At 45.5% G+C, this 15,079-nt stretch overlaps 1 protein-coding gene across 2 annotated transcripts in view; it reads left to right on the top strand.

Annotated features, from left to right (window-relative positions):
- Nucleotides 1-13,806, top strand: part of ARHGEF4 (Rho guanine nucleotide exchange factor 4) — a 202,285-nt gene extending 188,479 nt beyond the window's left edge. For both annotated transcript variants that reach the window (XM_090146959.1, XM_090146960.1), the window contains 9 exons: nucleotides 1,306-1,485; nucleotides 3,782-3,976; nucleotides 4,959-5,138; nucleotides 5,789-6,021; nucleotides 7,245-7,374; nucleotides 8,587-8,718; nucleotides 9,614-9,857; nucleotides 10,977-11,054; nucleotides 12,182-13,806. In XM_090146959.1, coding sequence (XP_090003085.1) covers nucleotides 1,306-1,485; nucleotides 3,782-3,976; nucleotides 4,959-5,138; nucleotides 5,789-6,021; nucleotides 7,245-7,374; nucleotides 8,587-8,718; nucleotides 9,614-9,857; nucleotides 10,977-11,054; nucleotides 12,182-12,339 — 1,530 coding nt within the window. In that variant the 3' untranslated portion in view covers nucleotides 12,340-13,806. The remainder of the gene's footprint in view (nucleotides 1-1,305; nucleotides 1,486-3,781; nucleotides 3,977-4,958; nucleotides 5,139-5,788; nucleotides 6,022-7,244; nucleotides 7,375-8,586; nucleotides 8,719-9,613; nucleotides 9,858-10,976; nucleotides 11,055-12,181) is intronic.
- Nucleotides 13,807-15,079: the final 1,273 nt, after the last annotated feature.

The raw sequence follows: 15,079 nt of genomic DNA on the forward strand, positions 1-15,079 counted from the left end.
TCACCCTGATGTTATTTTTGTGAAAATGGATGCACTGCATTAAGCTGCTTCTGGTTCAGTGAAGGGGCATTTGCTATCCAAAGGCAGGCTGTATTTGATTTTTTTTTTCCCCATATGCCTCCAGTTAACTGTCTCCTGATTCGCTGTACCGTGATTGTCCTGACATTCTTTTATAACATGCATATTTTCATAGCTGAGAGGAACAGTAACCTACAGCAGCAGGTAACTATGAGGGAGCTAACCTAAGATGCACATCATGGATTATGCCTGCAATACGTAGCAGGGGTGACACCGCTGCAATGTGGTATATAGTCACAAACAGTGGTTTTTCTCTTCCTAATGCCTCCTACACTTCTCTTTCCATTATCTTCCCAGAATTTATCAGTGTACCATTTATTTTTTCTTAGAAACACAGCACTTTGCAGCCACTGCAGAACAACCAAGTCCCTTTTCTAGTGGTACGTGCTGCTTTTTGGGGCAAACGTTGGTGTTTGGAGCCTCATTTTGCCCAGGCTCTGAGGTCGGTGTGTGCCCTGTAGTTGCAGTTCAGCAGAGGCTCTCACATGGTAAACCGTGGGTACTGGGCAGGTCTGTCTCAGAGCAGCAGCACCAGATTACAACCAACTGCACACAGCTAAGATAGATGGCTGGGAATGGCATCACATACCTGTCATCACTGCATTCAAGAGCTCCCTCCCAGTCATGTCGACACTTTGGTTTGGATTATGTATTTAATTGCTGAGGATTCCTTTTTTCTAGAATAGGCCCTCTATGAGATGTGTTGTAAATAACCACTGGACCTCAGCATAATTACTTGAACTCTCCAGGAGACTTACTTTAAGCAGCTTAAGTGCTATGTTTAACCAATCTAAAGATTTAAAGCTCTCTCTGTCCTAGGCCAGCTCTGAGGCCTCAGAATACTTTCTGCTCTGAAGTACGTCTCTAAAAATATTGACACTCAAGCTTTTATTTCAAGGCTTTTCATAGCAGGGCTGTGCTAGCAGCACAAGGGCATCCTCCACTGGCAATGTGCTACTGCAGAGCCCTGTTTGCTCATGGAGGCACTAATTCCAGAATATCAAATTTACACTTGCGTCTGAGGGATTGGGAACGAATCTATTGACAGAAAGGTCAGCCAAGGCACGTGCCAGACTGGCACCAGCTCTTTCTCACATGTGTCATGGCGAGCGAGCAGAAGGCAGTGCTCATCTGGTCTGGCTCAGCAGTGATTGTGCCAGAGCTGCGGCCGCTCTGATTGCACTGCTGTTGTTGGGGAGCTAACAGCCTCACCTGCTCTGTCCACAGCTCATCAGTGATGGCAGTGTGGTGTATGCAGAAGCCCTCTGGGACCATGTCACGATGGACGACCAAGAGCTGGGGTTCAAGGCTGGTGACGTCATTGAAGTAATGGATGCTACCAACAAGGAGTGGTGGTGGGGAAGGATTCTGGACAGCGAAGGCTGGTTTCCAGCCAGCTTTGTACGGGTAAGAGTTTGATGGTTTTTTCCATACCTCTTCATTACCACTGGGTGTTCTTTTTCCCCAGATTATGAGTTGAGTGCTGAGCACTGTGACTTCTGGGGTAGTTGTTCAACATGTGTTTGTCACTGTTCCTCTGTGCAGTGCTACATTTAGCCCGCCCAGATGAGCTGCCATCAGTGTGGAGAATTCCCTCTTTGCAGTAAATCAGAGCAAAGGCAGTTTAGTTGTAGGCTCTGGAGCTAAGCTGAGCTGTGCCAGCTGAGGAGCTGCCCAGCATGGTGGTTTGACACCCTGGGCTCCTTACCCAGGGTGTAAACTTGGCTGGTTTGCATCTAAGCACCCAGCATCACCTTTAGGAGCAAGCAACAAATGCTCTTAGAGGAGTCCCACACACAGCTGACAGGTCTTTGCTCTAGGGATCACTTCAGACAGTACAGAAGGTGCCTATATAGAGACAGCTGTATAGAGCAATCCAGACAGCCTCAGCTTACATAGAGCAGAGGCTGGATCCATTTCCAGCAGGGCATTCTGAAATATGTCTGAATTCTCTGTACAAGTTTGGGAGGTAAAATTAGAGCCTGGGCACGCCTTTCCTTCTGCAAGGAGAAAGACTATTGTACTTTGTTCAGGCTTTGCCTGGTGGTGAGGATGTCTGAATGCATTCACTGTGTGAGGGTGTGAGCGCTGCACAGGCGATTAGGTGCCTAAGGGCAGAGAGATTCTTAGCAGCTCAGCTTCTAATCTGGGTCACTTTAGATCATAAGTGACCCAAAATCAGGTGAAGCATGAAAGGAAGTAATCTGGTGTCTGTAGCAAAGGTACTTGGAGAAGCAGAGCAGGTTGTGCTCTAGAAGCTGTGAAACACTTGGTATAGCTTCTGAGAAACTGCCTCAGCTGGATAACTGTTACAAACAGTGCATAGTTTTGCAAGTAAGATTGCTAGGACCAAATTCTCAGCAGTAGTGGGGACACAACTGCTTTTTCACAGTCAAAACACGCTCCTTTTTTATTTTCATGTTACTGACAAGCTGTTGTCCTGGCTGGTGAAAACCTCTAGCAGTATTCCAGGGGAAATCAGAGTGGTGCTAGCCTGTAGGGATGCAGAATAACTAGTTATTTTAGCAGAGCAATTACACCACTTACTCTAGCAACCAACTGAAGATTTCCTGCTAATTATCATCAGGTCTCAAGCTTACTGCTGGGCAGTGTATTTTGGGGCTTGGGTAAACCTGCAGGGCTCTCAGTTACTCCAAACAAGTTTTAGGCTGAAGTCTGAGCTTGCGACCAGCCAATGTTGTTCCACTCACAGTGAAAGAAAGGCCGGACTGCACATCTGGAGGGTTTCACCCACTGTAAGCAGTGGGTCAATGCAATCTATGCCTGTGTTGGCGAGGGATGGGCATGCATCTTTTATAGAGATATGTGTACACAGAGAGGTAAATAATCCTAGAAGAAGCTACATTAAAAGCTTAAAGCAGATCTGTTACTGTACCAAAACTGCTTTTATTTACACATGTTGCTGCCTCAGAGTTTTTCATTTGTTCTTTGTGCTGAGATTGATGATTTGTGTACAAAATATTCCCATGGGCGATCTGAGAGCTACTGAATATGCAGCAGCAATGCTTCTATGGAAATGAAGCTTGCAAGTGGAATGCACAAATAAATTTCTCACTATTAATTTAAGGTACTTTGGTTCTGCTAACAAAACAGATTCTGCAGAGCAGCAGGTCTACAAATTGCTGGTGTTTGGCTCTGCTCACACTGTGCTGCCATCTCATGGGCAATGTGAAGGAACCACGAGTTACACACACAGCTCTGTAATGTAATGCCATTCTGCACTGCACTGTATGCTCACTGGCATCTGTATTTGTTTTAAAATTAAAAACAAGTTATCTGTAAATAATCTTGGGGAAGCAGGTACTGAGAGGGCCTCTGTTATTTATAGTATGGGAATAACAATAAAACTGTTCCAAAAAAAAGCAAATATTTACTTGTTCCCTAAGAGCCCCCTCATGAGTACCCAAGCAGATTTCTCTTGATAAGCCATTTCCTGTCCTGATTTTGTATGTAGTGTAAACAGAACTTCATCTGTCTGGCCTTACATTCTGGGGAAATACGTTTACATATTGCTTATCATGGGAAAATATGTTTATAGGTAATATTACCTCAGTATTACACAGCATTCCCCTTCACTCCCTATCCCAGCTCAATCCTTGTCCACCATTCAGTCAGCTCTCCTTTCTTTGGATGAGCTGTATTTAGCAGTGTGAATAGCAAACGTGTTGTGTGTCCCGTCCAGCTCCGAGTGAACCAGGATGAACCCATGGAAGATTACCCTGTAAAGGTGGAGGGTGGCAAAGACGACGACTCCAGCAGTGGTACCCGGCGCTTTGGGATGGGGCAGACCACCAAAGACCAGATGAGGACCAATGTTATCAATGAGATCATAAGCACAGAAAGAGACTACATCAAACATCTGAAGGACATTTGTGAGGTAAAGGAATAAGGGGAAAGTGAATGTAAGGACTTCTGTAAAGGAAACTATAGGCTGTTCTGTTTGTGCCCAGGTGGAGGGTTCCTAATAGGTAACTTTCCTCCTCTGAATACATAATGGTATTTCCATCAGTGTCTGCTCTGCTAAATCACACTGCATGCTCAGAAAACAGAAGCCGATTCATTACAGCAATATCCCAACTGCCTCTTATTGGGAGCATCCAGTTGGGCTCTGATTAAGCAGAATTAATTGCATTTCCCAAGACAGAGAAAAGTAAATGTCTAGCACTGCTGTCCTCCTTAATACATGTTCTGAGGTAATCCAGTCAGCAACTCCAGCCTTTGGGCAAGTTATGCTCAGATCGAAACAACTGGGGGACATTCAGCCAATAAGATCTTTCACTTTCAAATATGCTGAGTATTCTGACACCTCCTCCAGAAGTGACACGCTGTCAGATACACTGGGGCAAATTATGGTAATTGAGAAAGGAGTTTGAAGGAACATAGATTTTTCACTACAGTGACACCAAACTGTGCCCTCCAGGAGAGCCAGCTGGGGAAAAGCAGCACACACCAAACCCCTTTCCTCCTGGTGAGTCCAGAATTCCCTCGTGTCCTTTGTCACCTCTTTCTCCCTTGAATCAGCCAGGCCTTTGCAAACGTAAGCATCCAAACCAGATCCTCAGCTGGATTTAGTTGTCAGTGCAGTGGCCAGCACAGCCCCATAGCCTGCAGACAAAGATGTTTTCCACAGGAGAGAAAGCAGCTCTGGGATCCTTCAAGTGTGGGTTACAGCATCGTTTCAGGCAGTGATATGACTGTGGGCTGATTTCTATTTCTACCATATTTTGGGTGGCATTGGAAGAAATAATAGCTTAAGGCATGGATGCACTATGAGGAAGGGGTACCTGATGCACAGCTGACTGCAATACTGGGGTTTTCTCCTGATATCCAAGCACCTCTGAGCTTTGGTTTCCTCTTAGGGTTACATTAAGCAGTGCCGCAAAAGAGCCGACATGTTTACAGAAGAACAGCTGAAGACAATCTTTGGGAATATTGAAGACATCTACAGATGCCAGAAGAAATTTGTTAAAGCGCTGGAGAAGAAATTCAACAAAGACCACCCACATTTAAGTGAGGTTGGCTCCTGTTTCTTGGAATATGTAAGTAAATTTGACTTATGGAAAGGGGTAGCTGAGGGATTAGGACAGAGGAAATTGATCTGACAGGTTCTGTTTAAATTAAAAATAATTATGTAAGTCGAACCTCCCCCCCAGCCAAGTATCCCCTCGTTCTCCTGGCTGCAGGTTGAGCCCTCTCTCAGGTAAGATGCACAAGCACACTGCTAACCACCAACCTCACGTCTCACAGCTTCAGAATGCCAGGGGAGCGCACCGTTTATCCCACAGCCTGCTGCGAGAGATTCAGAGCCAGGTCATCACTCAGAGAAACATGGACAGTAAATCTCATTTCCTTCCAATACTCAAAGGGAGCGTATGAACAGGAGGGGAAATGGCTGTTTATGAGGGTGGATGGTGATAGGACAAGGGGGAATGGTTTTAAAGTGAGACTGGGGAGGTTTAGGTTGATATTAGGAGGAAGTTTTCCACCCAGAGGGTGGTGAGGCACTGGAACAGGTTGCCCAAGGAGGCTGTGGATGCCCCATCCCTGCAGGCATTCAAGGCCAGGCTGGATGTGGCTCTGGGCAGCCTGGGCTGCTGGTTGGTGACCTGCACATAGCAGGGGGTTGGAACTGGATGAGCACTGTGGGCCTTTTCAACCCAGGACATTCTGTGACTCTGATTTTTCACAGCAAACGGAGTTTCAGATATACTCTGAGTACTGCAACAACCACCCCAACGCCTGCATGGAGCTGTCCCGCCTCACCAAAGTTAACAAGTATGTCTACTTCTTCGAAGCCTGCCGCTTGCTGCAAAAGATGATTGACATCTCTCTGGATGGGTTTCTGCTGACACCAGTGCAGAAAATCTGCAAGTACCCGCTGCAGCTGGCTGAACTGCTCAAATACACCAACCCTCAGCACAGGTAGGTCAGCGTGGTGGGAAGCAGAATGGCAACACCTGTCTCATGGAAACAGGCTGACGCAGAATTGCATGCTGAGGGCAGCTTGCTGAGTGCAGCCAGTGCTGTGATTCTGCTGTTATCTTGTAGGAACCAGGAAAAAAAAGTATTTTCAATCAAATACATAACTTTCAATTACAGTAGCACTGGGCTTCTCTGTCTGTTAGAGACCTGATGTTACTAAGTTCCTTTCATTGTGGTGCTTTTCTGGTTTCCTTGGTCCACATATCTGAGATACCAGCACATACAGACTTTGGAGTTGGTTCCTGGGGTGATATTATTGACAGCTTTGTCTCCAAAAGCACTGGTTATTATAGCCCAGAACATCCATGTACCCACACGTGTACAGCATGTAAAGGCTGAGAGGCAGTCACGAATTTTTTTTGGTGCTTTCCCTGAGGGAAATCATGGCCTTACAACATCAGGCCAGGTGCACTCAGTGAATTCTTGCCCTAGCTCAGAAGCCCGCAAACCCAGAGCTCCATTTCAGGGTGAAGGCATTGCTTTTGGCTCAATTAATTGTGTAAGAAAAGTAATGAGCCACAGAAATAAAGCATGAAAAACTGTATTAAGGAGAGTGTTGCTAATGGCTCACTGTGACAACTTACTTAATTTTAACACCTGATTTACAGCACTGCTATTTCTTAGAACTGCTTTATGTGTAAGTTATTAAATCTATAAACATCCTGTTCTGATGTTGATCTCATAAGAGACAACTCCTTAATGCAGCACCTGGATGTCTGAAAATCGCATTAAGCTGTGTTGTGCAGAACAGCTCCTTCCCAGCTGCTCCAGTTCAAGCAGTAGCTGGTGGCTGGGGGTGGTGTATGGGGAGTGGATTGGCTTCTGCCCTACCCTCCCACAAACACCAACAGCTCACATTTGAAATCAAGCCAAATCTGAGCTGTCTTATCTGTCACTGTATGTGACAGAACCAGTCCTTGTACGAAAGGAGTGGTGTTATGACTCTGTTGTACCATGATGGGTAAGAAGCAAAGCCTTGGAGATTGATTCAGCCATCAGTACTTACACCTCTGCAGCTGAATGCTGTTACTCGCATCCTTCCCTTCCACACACTGCTCCTGAATTTGTAACAGATATATAAATCTGCGTGTCCAAAGCAGCATGCTTCTGAAAACTGCCTGCAGCAACGCATCCCTCACACACACACTCTGTTTAAAATCTAGGGATTTTAAAGATGTTGAAGCTGCCTTAAATGCCATGAAGAACGTTGCTCGGCTCATCAACGAGAGAAAGCGGAGACTGGAGAACATCGACAAAATTGCTCAGTGGCAAAGCTCCATAGAAGACTGGGAGGTAAGGCAGACTTACTTTTCCTAGGAACTGAATGCATTGTGTTTATTTCCCTCTCAGCTGCCTGCTGTAAGAGCTCTGTGAGGATTTCGCTCAGTTCTGCTACTCTGAGAATTGCTTTTCTGATGTTTTATTGTTTCAAAGGTGTCATCTTTCAGTGCAAACGAAAAGGTCTATCACATACCCCATCTAGACCAGCCACCTTCTCCCTGATCCTTGGGATTCTTTGTTACCCCATTTTCCTTCTGAAATAAAATCGGAGGGTGGTCTGATGAAATCATATTTTTCTCTTTTTCTCTCCCATTTTACTGAGGTCAAAATGGTCAGTGTGGACAGAATCACCCCTTAGTGCTTAATAAGGCACATTATTCTTCAGAATAGGCAAGCTCCAACATAGCTCCAAGGGAAGAATAAAATTCCTGTAGTCTCAACATAAAAATGATTTAAAGGAAAAAAAAATCATAGAATCATAGAGTGGCCTGGGTTAAAAAGGACCACAATGATCATCTAGTTTCAACCCCCTACTGTGTGTGGGATTGCCAACCAGCAGACCAGGCTGCCCAGAGCCACATCCAGCCTGGCCCTGAATCCCTCCAAGGATGGGGCATCCACAACCTCCTTGGGCAACCTGTTCCACTGCCTCATCAGCCTCTGTGTAGAAAAACTTCCCAGCCCCAAGAGACCCCAGTCTTCTCATTTTTTTTGAAGTCTAAATTCAATAAAACTATCCCTTCTCTATCCAAAATATCAGGCTAAATTATCAGCTATCTTCTTATGTGGTTTCTTTAATGCCAGCGATGGATCAGCTGCTTAGGGCTTTTCTGTTGAAAAGGAGAGTTTTCATTTAACATATTGCTCTAATCAACAGCATCACAGATCCTTAGGGGTTGGAGGGGACCTCTGGAGATCCCTCAAGTCCAACGCTCTGCTAAAACAGCTTCCCTAGAGCAGGTTGTGCCAGAAAGCAAGTCAAATTCAGTTTCCATTCACTGGGTATCGAGAGTACAGCAACTGTCTTGACATAACAAGGCCTTTTCTCCAGCACAGTGGCCCCTTCTCACTCCCGGAACAGCTTTTCACTAGCAGGGTGTATAACCTGTAGTTAGGCTGCGTAACCACACTGACATTGCCTTGTGAGATTATGGGCTTATGTCTTCTCCATTGTTCTGGGATGGCACAGACCAGTCACCAGGCTCTTCTTTGTGCTGCTCTCAGGGTGAAGATGTTCTCGTTAGAAGCTCAGAACTCATCTATTCTGGAGAACTAACCAAAGTCTCCCACCCTCAAGCCAAGAGCCAACAGAGGATGTTCTTCCTCTTTGATCACCAGCTTGTCTGCTGCAAGAAGGTAACTTGGATGGTCAAATACAAACACTATTACAATGCTGAATATTTGAGTCCACTTCCACTGTTCATTTCCAGTTGTTCTCTATCTAAATCCATAATACTTAATTCTGCTTATGTGCTTCTTGCACAGATTGATGTGCATTCAGTGTTGTCTTTCCTCTGGTGCCCCAGAGCCAGGTGCACCTGAGCAGAACAATACACTAACTGCTGGCCAAGTCCTTATAGCAGGAGACAGAAGCACCACATTGCTGTTGTTCACACGCACAGTGCAGGTGCGTGTATGTGTGCACCTATTTAAACAACAAAAGAAATATTCTTTGGTTGAGCAAGGTATCTTCCTTTGGAAGTTGGATTGGAAGTATTGAGTAATCCATCTTCCATTGGAATTTCAGAACTGAACACGCCATTTTTTTCCATAATCTATGGCAAGCTGGTAGCTCCTGGTAACTCAGGAACCATTTTATCACTGCTGTTGACAATTTTCATGCTCTAAACACATTTAATTGACAACGTGAAAAATAAAAACTAATTAGGATTTCTTTTTTGCTGACATGGAAAGCAGCATGCAAATACTACTTTCTAACAGCAGCTTTATGGGGATTTGAGATCACATCCAGAGTGCTTCAATGTAGCTGATGGCGTCCCAAAAAAGGAGATGCCAGCCTGTTATCCTGACCCCACCAATAGAAGAAACCAAATGATTCCAGTCAATGCTAACAATAGGAGCTTAGCACTCCGCAGTTCCAGAGATTCAAATCCAGCATCATCTTTTCTTACAGCATTATAGTGCCCAACAAAAAGATTAAGCACTCCAGCATCTCAAAGAAGAAAATGAATGCTTATGGCACAGAGAGGACACGAAACACAAATCTGTGTAATTGTGTGATCTCTTACAGGACCTTCTGCGCCGGGACATCTTGTATTATAAAAGTCGAATCAACATGGATGATATGGAAATCCTGGATATAGAAGATGGAAAGGACAAGGACTTCAGTATCAGTGTGAAAAATGCATTTAAATTACACTGCCGTGACACTGAGGAGGTCCACTTATTCTGTGCAAAAAAGCCCGAGCAGAAACAGCGCTGGCTGAAGGCCTTTGAGAATGAAAGGAGACAGGTTCAGCTCGACCAGGAGACAGGTACAAAAAGCAGTGCTGTGATTCAGTGGGTTCGATGTGTTTTTTTGAATACTGACCAGCACACAGGAGTTCTGGGGCCACGGAGGTGTAATTCATGCTCTGGACTGCTGACTGTAACATGCTGAATGAATTTATGCAGTTGAATAAGGTACAAACCACAGTGCTCACGGAGCTCAATGTCTAATGAGTTCAGGCAGGACTGGCAAAATACTCAATGCAGTCAAACAAAACCTCGATTATTTTGTGGTATAACGTGAGCTTGTGTTGTGGTTTCACCCAGCAGGCAGCTCAGCACCACGCAGCCCTTTGCACACTGATCCCCTTCCCAGAAGGGTGGGGGGCATGGAGAACGGGGGAGAAAAAAATTAGCTCTTGGGTTGAAATAAAACTGTTCTAAGAAAGAGAAAAGGAGGAGGATAGTTGTTATGGCTATATGTGTGTGTATATAATATGAATGTACGTAACAAGTGATGCACAAGCAATTGTTCCCAACCAGTGGAAGAGAGAGAGAGAGAGAGATGAACCCCATTCAAAATCCCTTCCACATGTTGCCATGTGTTACTCAACCTTTGGCCAGGTTAAGTCAGCTGCCCTCACTCTGTTCCCTCCCAGCTCCTTGGACCCTTTGTTGAGAACAGGCTTGGCTCTGTACAACACTGCTTAGCAGCAGCTGTAAACATTGGTGTGTTATTAGTGCTGTTTCCCTCATAGAGCCAAAGCAGCATCATACCAGGCACTGGTATGATGAAGAAGACCAGTTCTATCCCAGCTGAAAGTGAAACAGCTTGATATAGCAGCATCTGTGCAGAATACATTCAATGGTGCAAGGGGATTTTCAAGTTTTTGTCCAAATAGTGCTTAGTTCAGACATGGACTCCAATGAGATCTGAGCTGCAACTGCTCTGGCCTGGTTCTGTCAGCCAGCAGGGAGGGGTGCAGGCAGGCAGGGAGCCTTGCAGCACAGGTAAGGGGAGCTGTGCACTTCTGGGAGGAATTTTGACTAATGACCTCCCACCTCAGGCACATTCCAACCTATTTTTCTTACTGCCTATGAAAGCATGCTCCCATGAGGTACAACATGATGAGCTGCTGCTGACAGCCCCTCTTTTTATCTTCAAGGTTTTTCAATCACAGAGATGCAGAAGAAGCAAGCAATGCTAAATGCCAGTAAGCAGCACCACACTGGGAAGCCAAAGGGTGAGTCAGTCCTGAACACAGAAATGCTGCAAGCTCTGGTGGTGGTGGCATTTCTGTTTTACACTGCTGCTGTTTAATCTATATCCTTTGAGGGCTTTGCTTTTTTTTTTTTAATATATATTTTAAAGACTTAAGGTAGTGACTCAAGCTGCTGTGTTACAGTGCTTGAGTTTGGGTTCTCATGGTCACAGAGTTGTGAAACAGGTAGGGAAGAATTGAAGCAGTCACTCTCAGCTTGCAGATCGATAGAAAAACTAAAATCATTCTCATCTAAGAATGAAGAACTGTAAACAAGGCATCTTACATTTACCAGCACAATCCATCAAGGAGAGTGAAGGCCATGCACTGATGAATATTAAGTATCTGAGAACTGCATGATATATGATCAGATCACTCTGAAATCTCTCCACAGTTGTTTTCAGAATCATCCTGCCATTTAATTTTCTGTATTGCAAATCACTCTTGCTCTGTCTAGTAAGTTCCAAACATTCCATCATTTATACCAGCACTGTCCCTTCAGCTGTCTTCAAAGGAATATTGTCTCCAGACAGGACTCCACAGTCCTGTCTCTACCAACGCCTGGTAGCCATGAGCCTCGATTAGATTCAGTTGGTTACCTCTCTTGCTGTGGCTGCTACAGCTCTCTTCTACTGCGTTCAAACTAAGAATTCATAGCATTACCTGGGGACCAGCATCAGAAAGAAGCACTTCATCCAGTACCCAGAAAAAGTCTGTTTTTTGGTTTTTTTTGAACTGTATGGATGATGCTCAGACATGGCTCTTCAGGTTCAGTAGAGCAATTCTGCTTGCTAAAACTCCACTGCTGTGGATTCCCTATGCTTTTACCAGTGCAGGATGTCATAAACAAATAAAGGCACATGAGTATCAGCTCATCAGTTTGTCACTAGCAATGAGCTACAGCTGTTCAGCTGCATCTTATTGTTGACAGAACATCTGTCAGTTATGCTTGGCATTTCTGGGACTTCCATAATACCAGCACTGAAGGGCATTGATGAAATTAAGAGTAATGCTGAGGCAAATCAAATTCACTGTCCTGCAGCTTTAATGGGTATGGGGAGGGTTTGTGTGCTCAGCTCACGTGCTTTGCTGTCTCCTTGCTGTCACAGCTGTCACCAGGCCCTACTATGACTTCCTGATGCGACAGAAGCATCCCACCCTGCCTACCACGCTCCCACAGCAGCAGGTCTTCATGCTGGCAGAGCCCAAGCGCAAACCCTCGAACTTCTGGCAGAACATCAGCAGGCTGACACCCTTCCGGAAATAAGGACAGCCCCGCGTTTGTGCCTGAACCCCTTCTGAGAAAGCACTTTATCCACCAGTCCTAGGAGGTGGAGCCCAGGTTCTTCCAATCCTTTGTTTACAGAGGATGGCACGTGTGCTCCTGCCTTCTCTATTTATCTTGCAGACCAACTGACCCCCTGGCTCTGAGGTGAGACGCTGCATGCGTGCTTGCACACGTGTGCATCTGTGCAGGGTCCCAGTGAGCCAGCCTTGCACAGCACTCAAGAGACGAACTTCCAGGAAGAGATGAGAATGGAGCCTGATCTGTTTCATCTGAAAAGGTTTTGCCTGTCAGCTGTACTTTGAATCATTCCATTCTGCTGTGAACACCGCTGCTGTCTGGCAGCTGCTCAGCCTACCAGCTCTGTCCCACACTGACATGCTCAGAACAACAGCTCAGTGTTGCTGACATCGTACGTTTTGCAGGGAGGAGCAAACCCTTGTGTTCCCTGCCCACCCCGTTCCCCACCTTTCACCTCAAGGACACGACCCTCCTACACCCTTCTAACTAACTCAGTTAGCCCCTGCTGGCACTCAGACGAGACAACAGTGAGTATTGCACTGTGACCCTTTTCTTCCCTTTAATTCAACAACACTGATGAACAACATAGTTTGTTATACGGTGCCAACCAACCTGCAGCATGAGTAACATTCAGGAATTGCTCTAGTTGGGTTCGTTACATAAGTTAGAGAAAAATGTGCCTAAATTAATACTGTACTCAATTCCTTAGATTCTCTTCTATTGTTCTGCCATATTTCCTGGCCAATGAAAATGCTCATTGTTCGTAATGTGTTTATTTATGGTATAAACCAGAACTGTGTATTTTGTAAGTCTGTAATTGTTCTTGTCAGTTGTTAACTCAATGCCTGTTTTGTCTGTTTTATTTTTATTTTTTAAATAACAAAAGATCAATATTTGCAAACTGCTCCCAGAAGTCAGAGTCTGCAGTTCAATGGTGAAAGAAAGACTGAAACCACAATCGTTATGCAAACTTCTACAGACTCAAATTATTAGAGGGTTTTGATACCTTTACAAACAGACATCCTAAAGCTGCTTGCAGCTGGCCAAGTTTTGGCACTAAAAGCCTCACTTTAGGTACCCAAGTTTCAAATGGTGGCCAAGAGAAACTCATCTGTACCTTGGTTAGCAAAAGGAAAGATTTGCCTTACCTTAGTGAGAGTTAGAAGCCATACTGACCTAATTCCCTAGCTTAGAGACACCTTGTGACAGCAGAAAGTAGGCACTCCTTTGTTCCAACGTGATGCTATTGTAAATGAGCACTAACTGCCTGCTGAGCTCCCAGGTCTGGTGTTTGATGTTGTAGCTGACTGAAGTTTGGTCATCCAGGGACATCTGAACTTAGTAGCATGTACAAAGTCATTCTTGCACTATATCTTCTCCCCAGACCAGGGGCTACATTTAATTTCATAAAGAAACCTCTAAAAGTGACTCTGTTTGTGTCTGACGTGTCTTATCCATGTAAAATTGTTTCTTTTCAAAATCATTGTTCCTCTCATAACCAAGAATGTGCTGCTCAGCAGCAGAACCGTGCTAGAAGGCCTCAGTGAAGCCAACCACAGAGGGCAGGCAGGTGGAAGAAGTGAGATGTGGTACAAGAGATGCACCCACCCATCACTCAGAACACAGACTAAGGTTAGCAAGTCAGCAGCATCTAACTCCCAGCCTCCTGCTAGTTAAAAATGATGAGGAAACATCAATAAAACTGTGGGGGATAAGCAAGTTCACTCTGAGTAATGGGGAATTAGAGAGGATCAGCAAGCTGAAGCTTGGAAAAGAACACAGCTGTTCCTTATGGGCCCTGCCCACCTGCAGCCTGCTGTCACTGTTTCCAGGAGAACGCATAACTCCATGCTCTTCTCCAAGGCAGAACCAGATACAGCATCACCACTTGATGTAGTCCTCCAGAGGATGGTGATAAGAAACCACATGAGAAAACCCTTCCACTCTCAAAGCTGCCTGCCTCGTAAAGGTGCAGCGCTCTCCCTCCCCCTCCACATTTCTCCAAGCAACAGGAAAACAGGGCTTACCAAGCAGGACACATTCTTGAGCTGCTTTCTGCCTGCCTCGCAGTAACTTGAACCAGCATAATCATTTGCAGATCTGTTCTGGCATTGCCAAAAATGCATCTGTGGTGGCACACAGCAGTCAGGAAAACAAGGCACTGGGGCATTTACAGGGACGGCCTTTAAACACTGCATAACCAAGTTCAGTAAACACAGACAGGGAAAAAACAGGAAAATCTGCACTGCTAACCTCACGGTGCTCAGCACCTCCTGCTCCTTCAGCCCACACACCTTCTCTGTCCCCTCTCTGTGCTCCCCATGGCCTGGAGCACCGTGCAGTCAGAGCTGACAGCAGCCAGCACAGAAGCAGCAGTTGGGCTGTGCTGCCTGAAATAAGAAACAAAAGTCTTGATCACCAGAAGGAAAGAGGTTTCAGGACTTTGGGGGTGCGTGGTGGGAGAAATCTGACTCCGTAAGAAGGCACTGCAGTAAAGCCCCACTATTTCCTCCTCAACAAATAGCAAAATTCAAAGTGCCACCTCCCATGCCCTGAGCTGCCTCCTGGGCTGACAGGCCTGTCCACAGCGTGGGCCTGTAATGCTGCTGCCCACCCAGTTGGGCTGAGGCCTTCCAGAACCGTGCTCCCAGCCATGGGGACGTGACCTACAACCCCAGGCTGCAGATACACCATTGCCCAG

Source organism: Phasianus colchicus, chromosome 10, assembly GCF_987193195.1.
Source record: "Phasianus colchicus chromosome 10, bPhaCol1.hap1.1, whole genome shotgun sequence".
NCBI lineage: Eukaryota > Metazoa > Chordata > Aves > Galliformes > Phasianidae > Phasianus > Phasianus colchicus.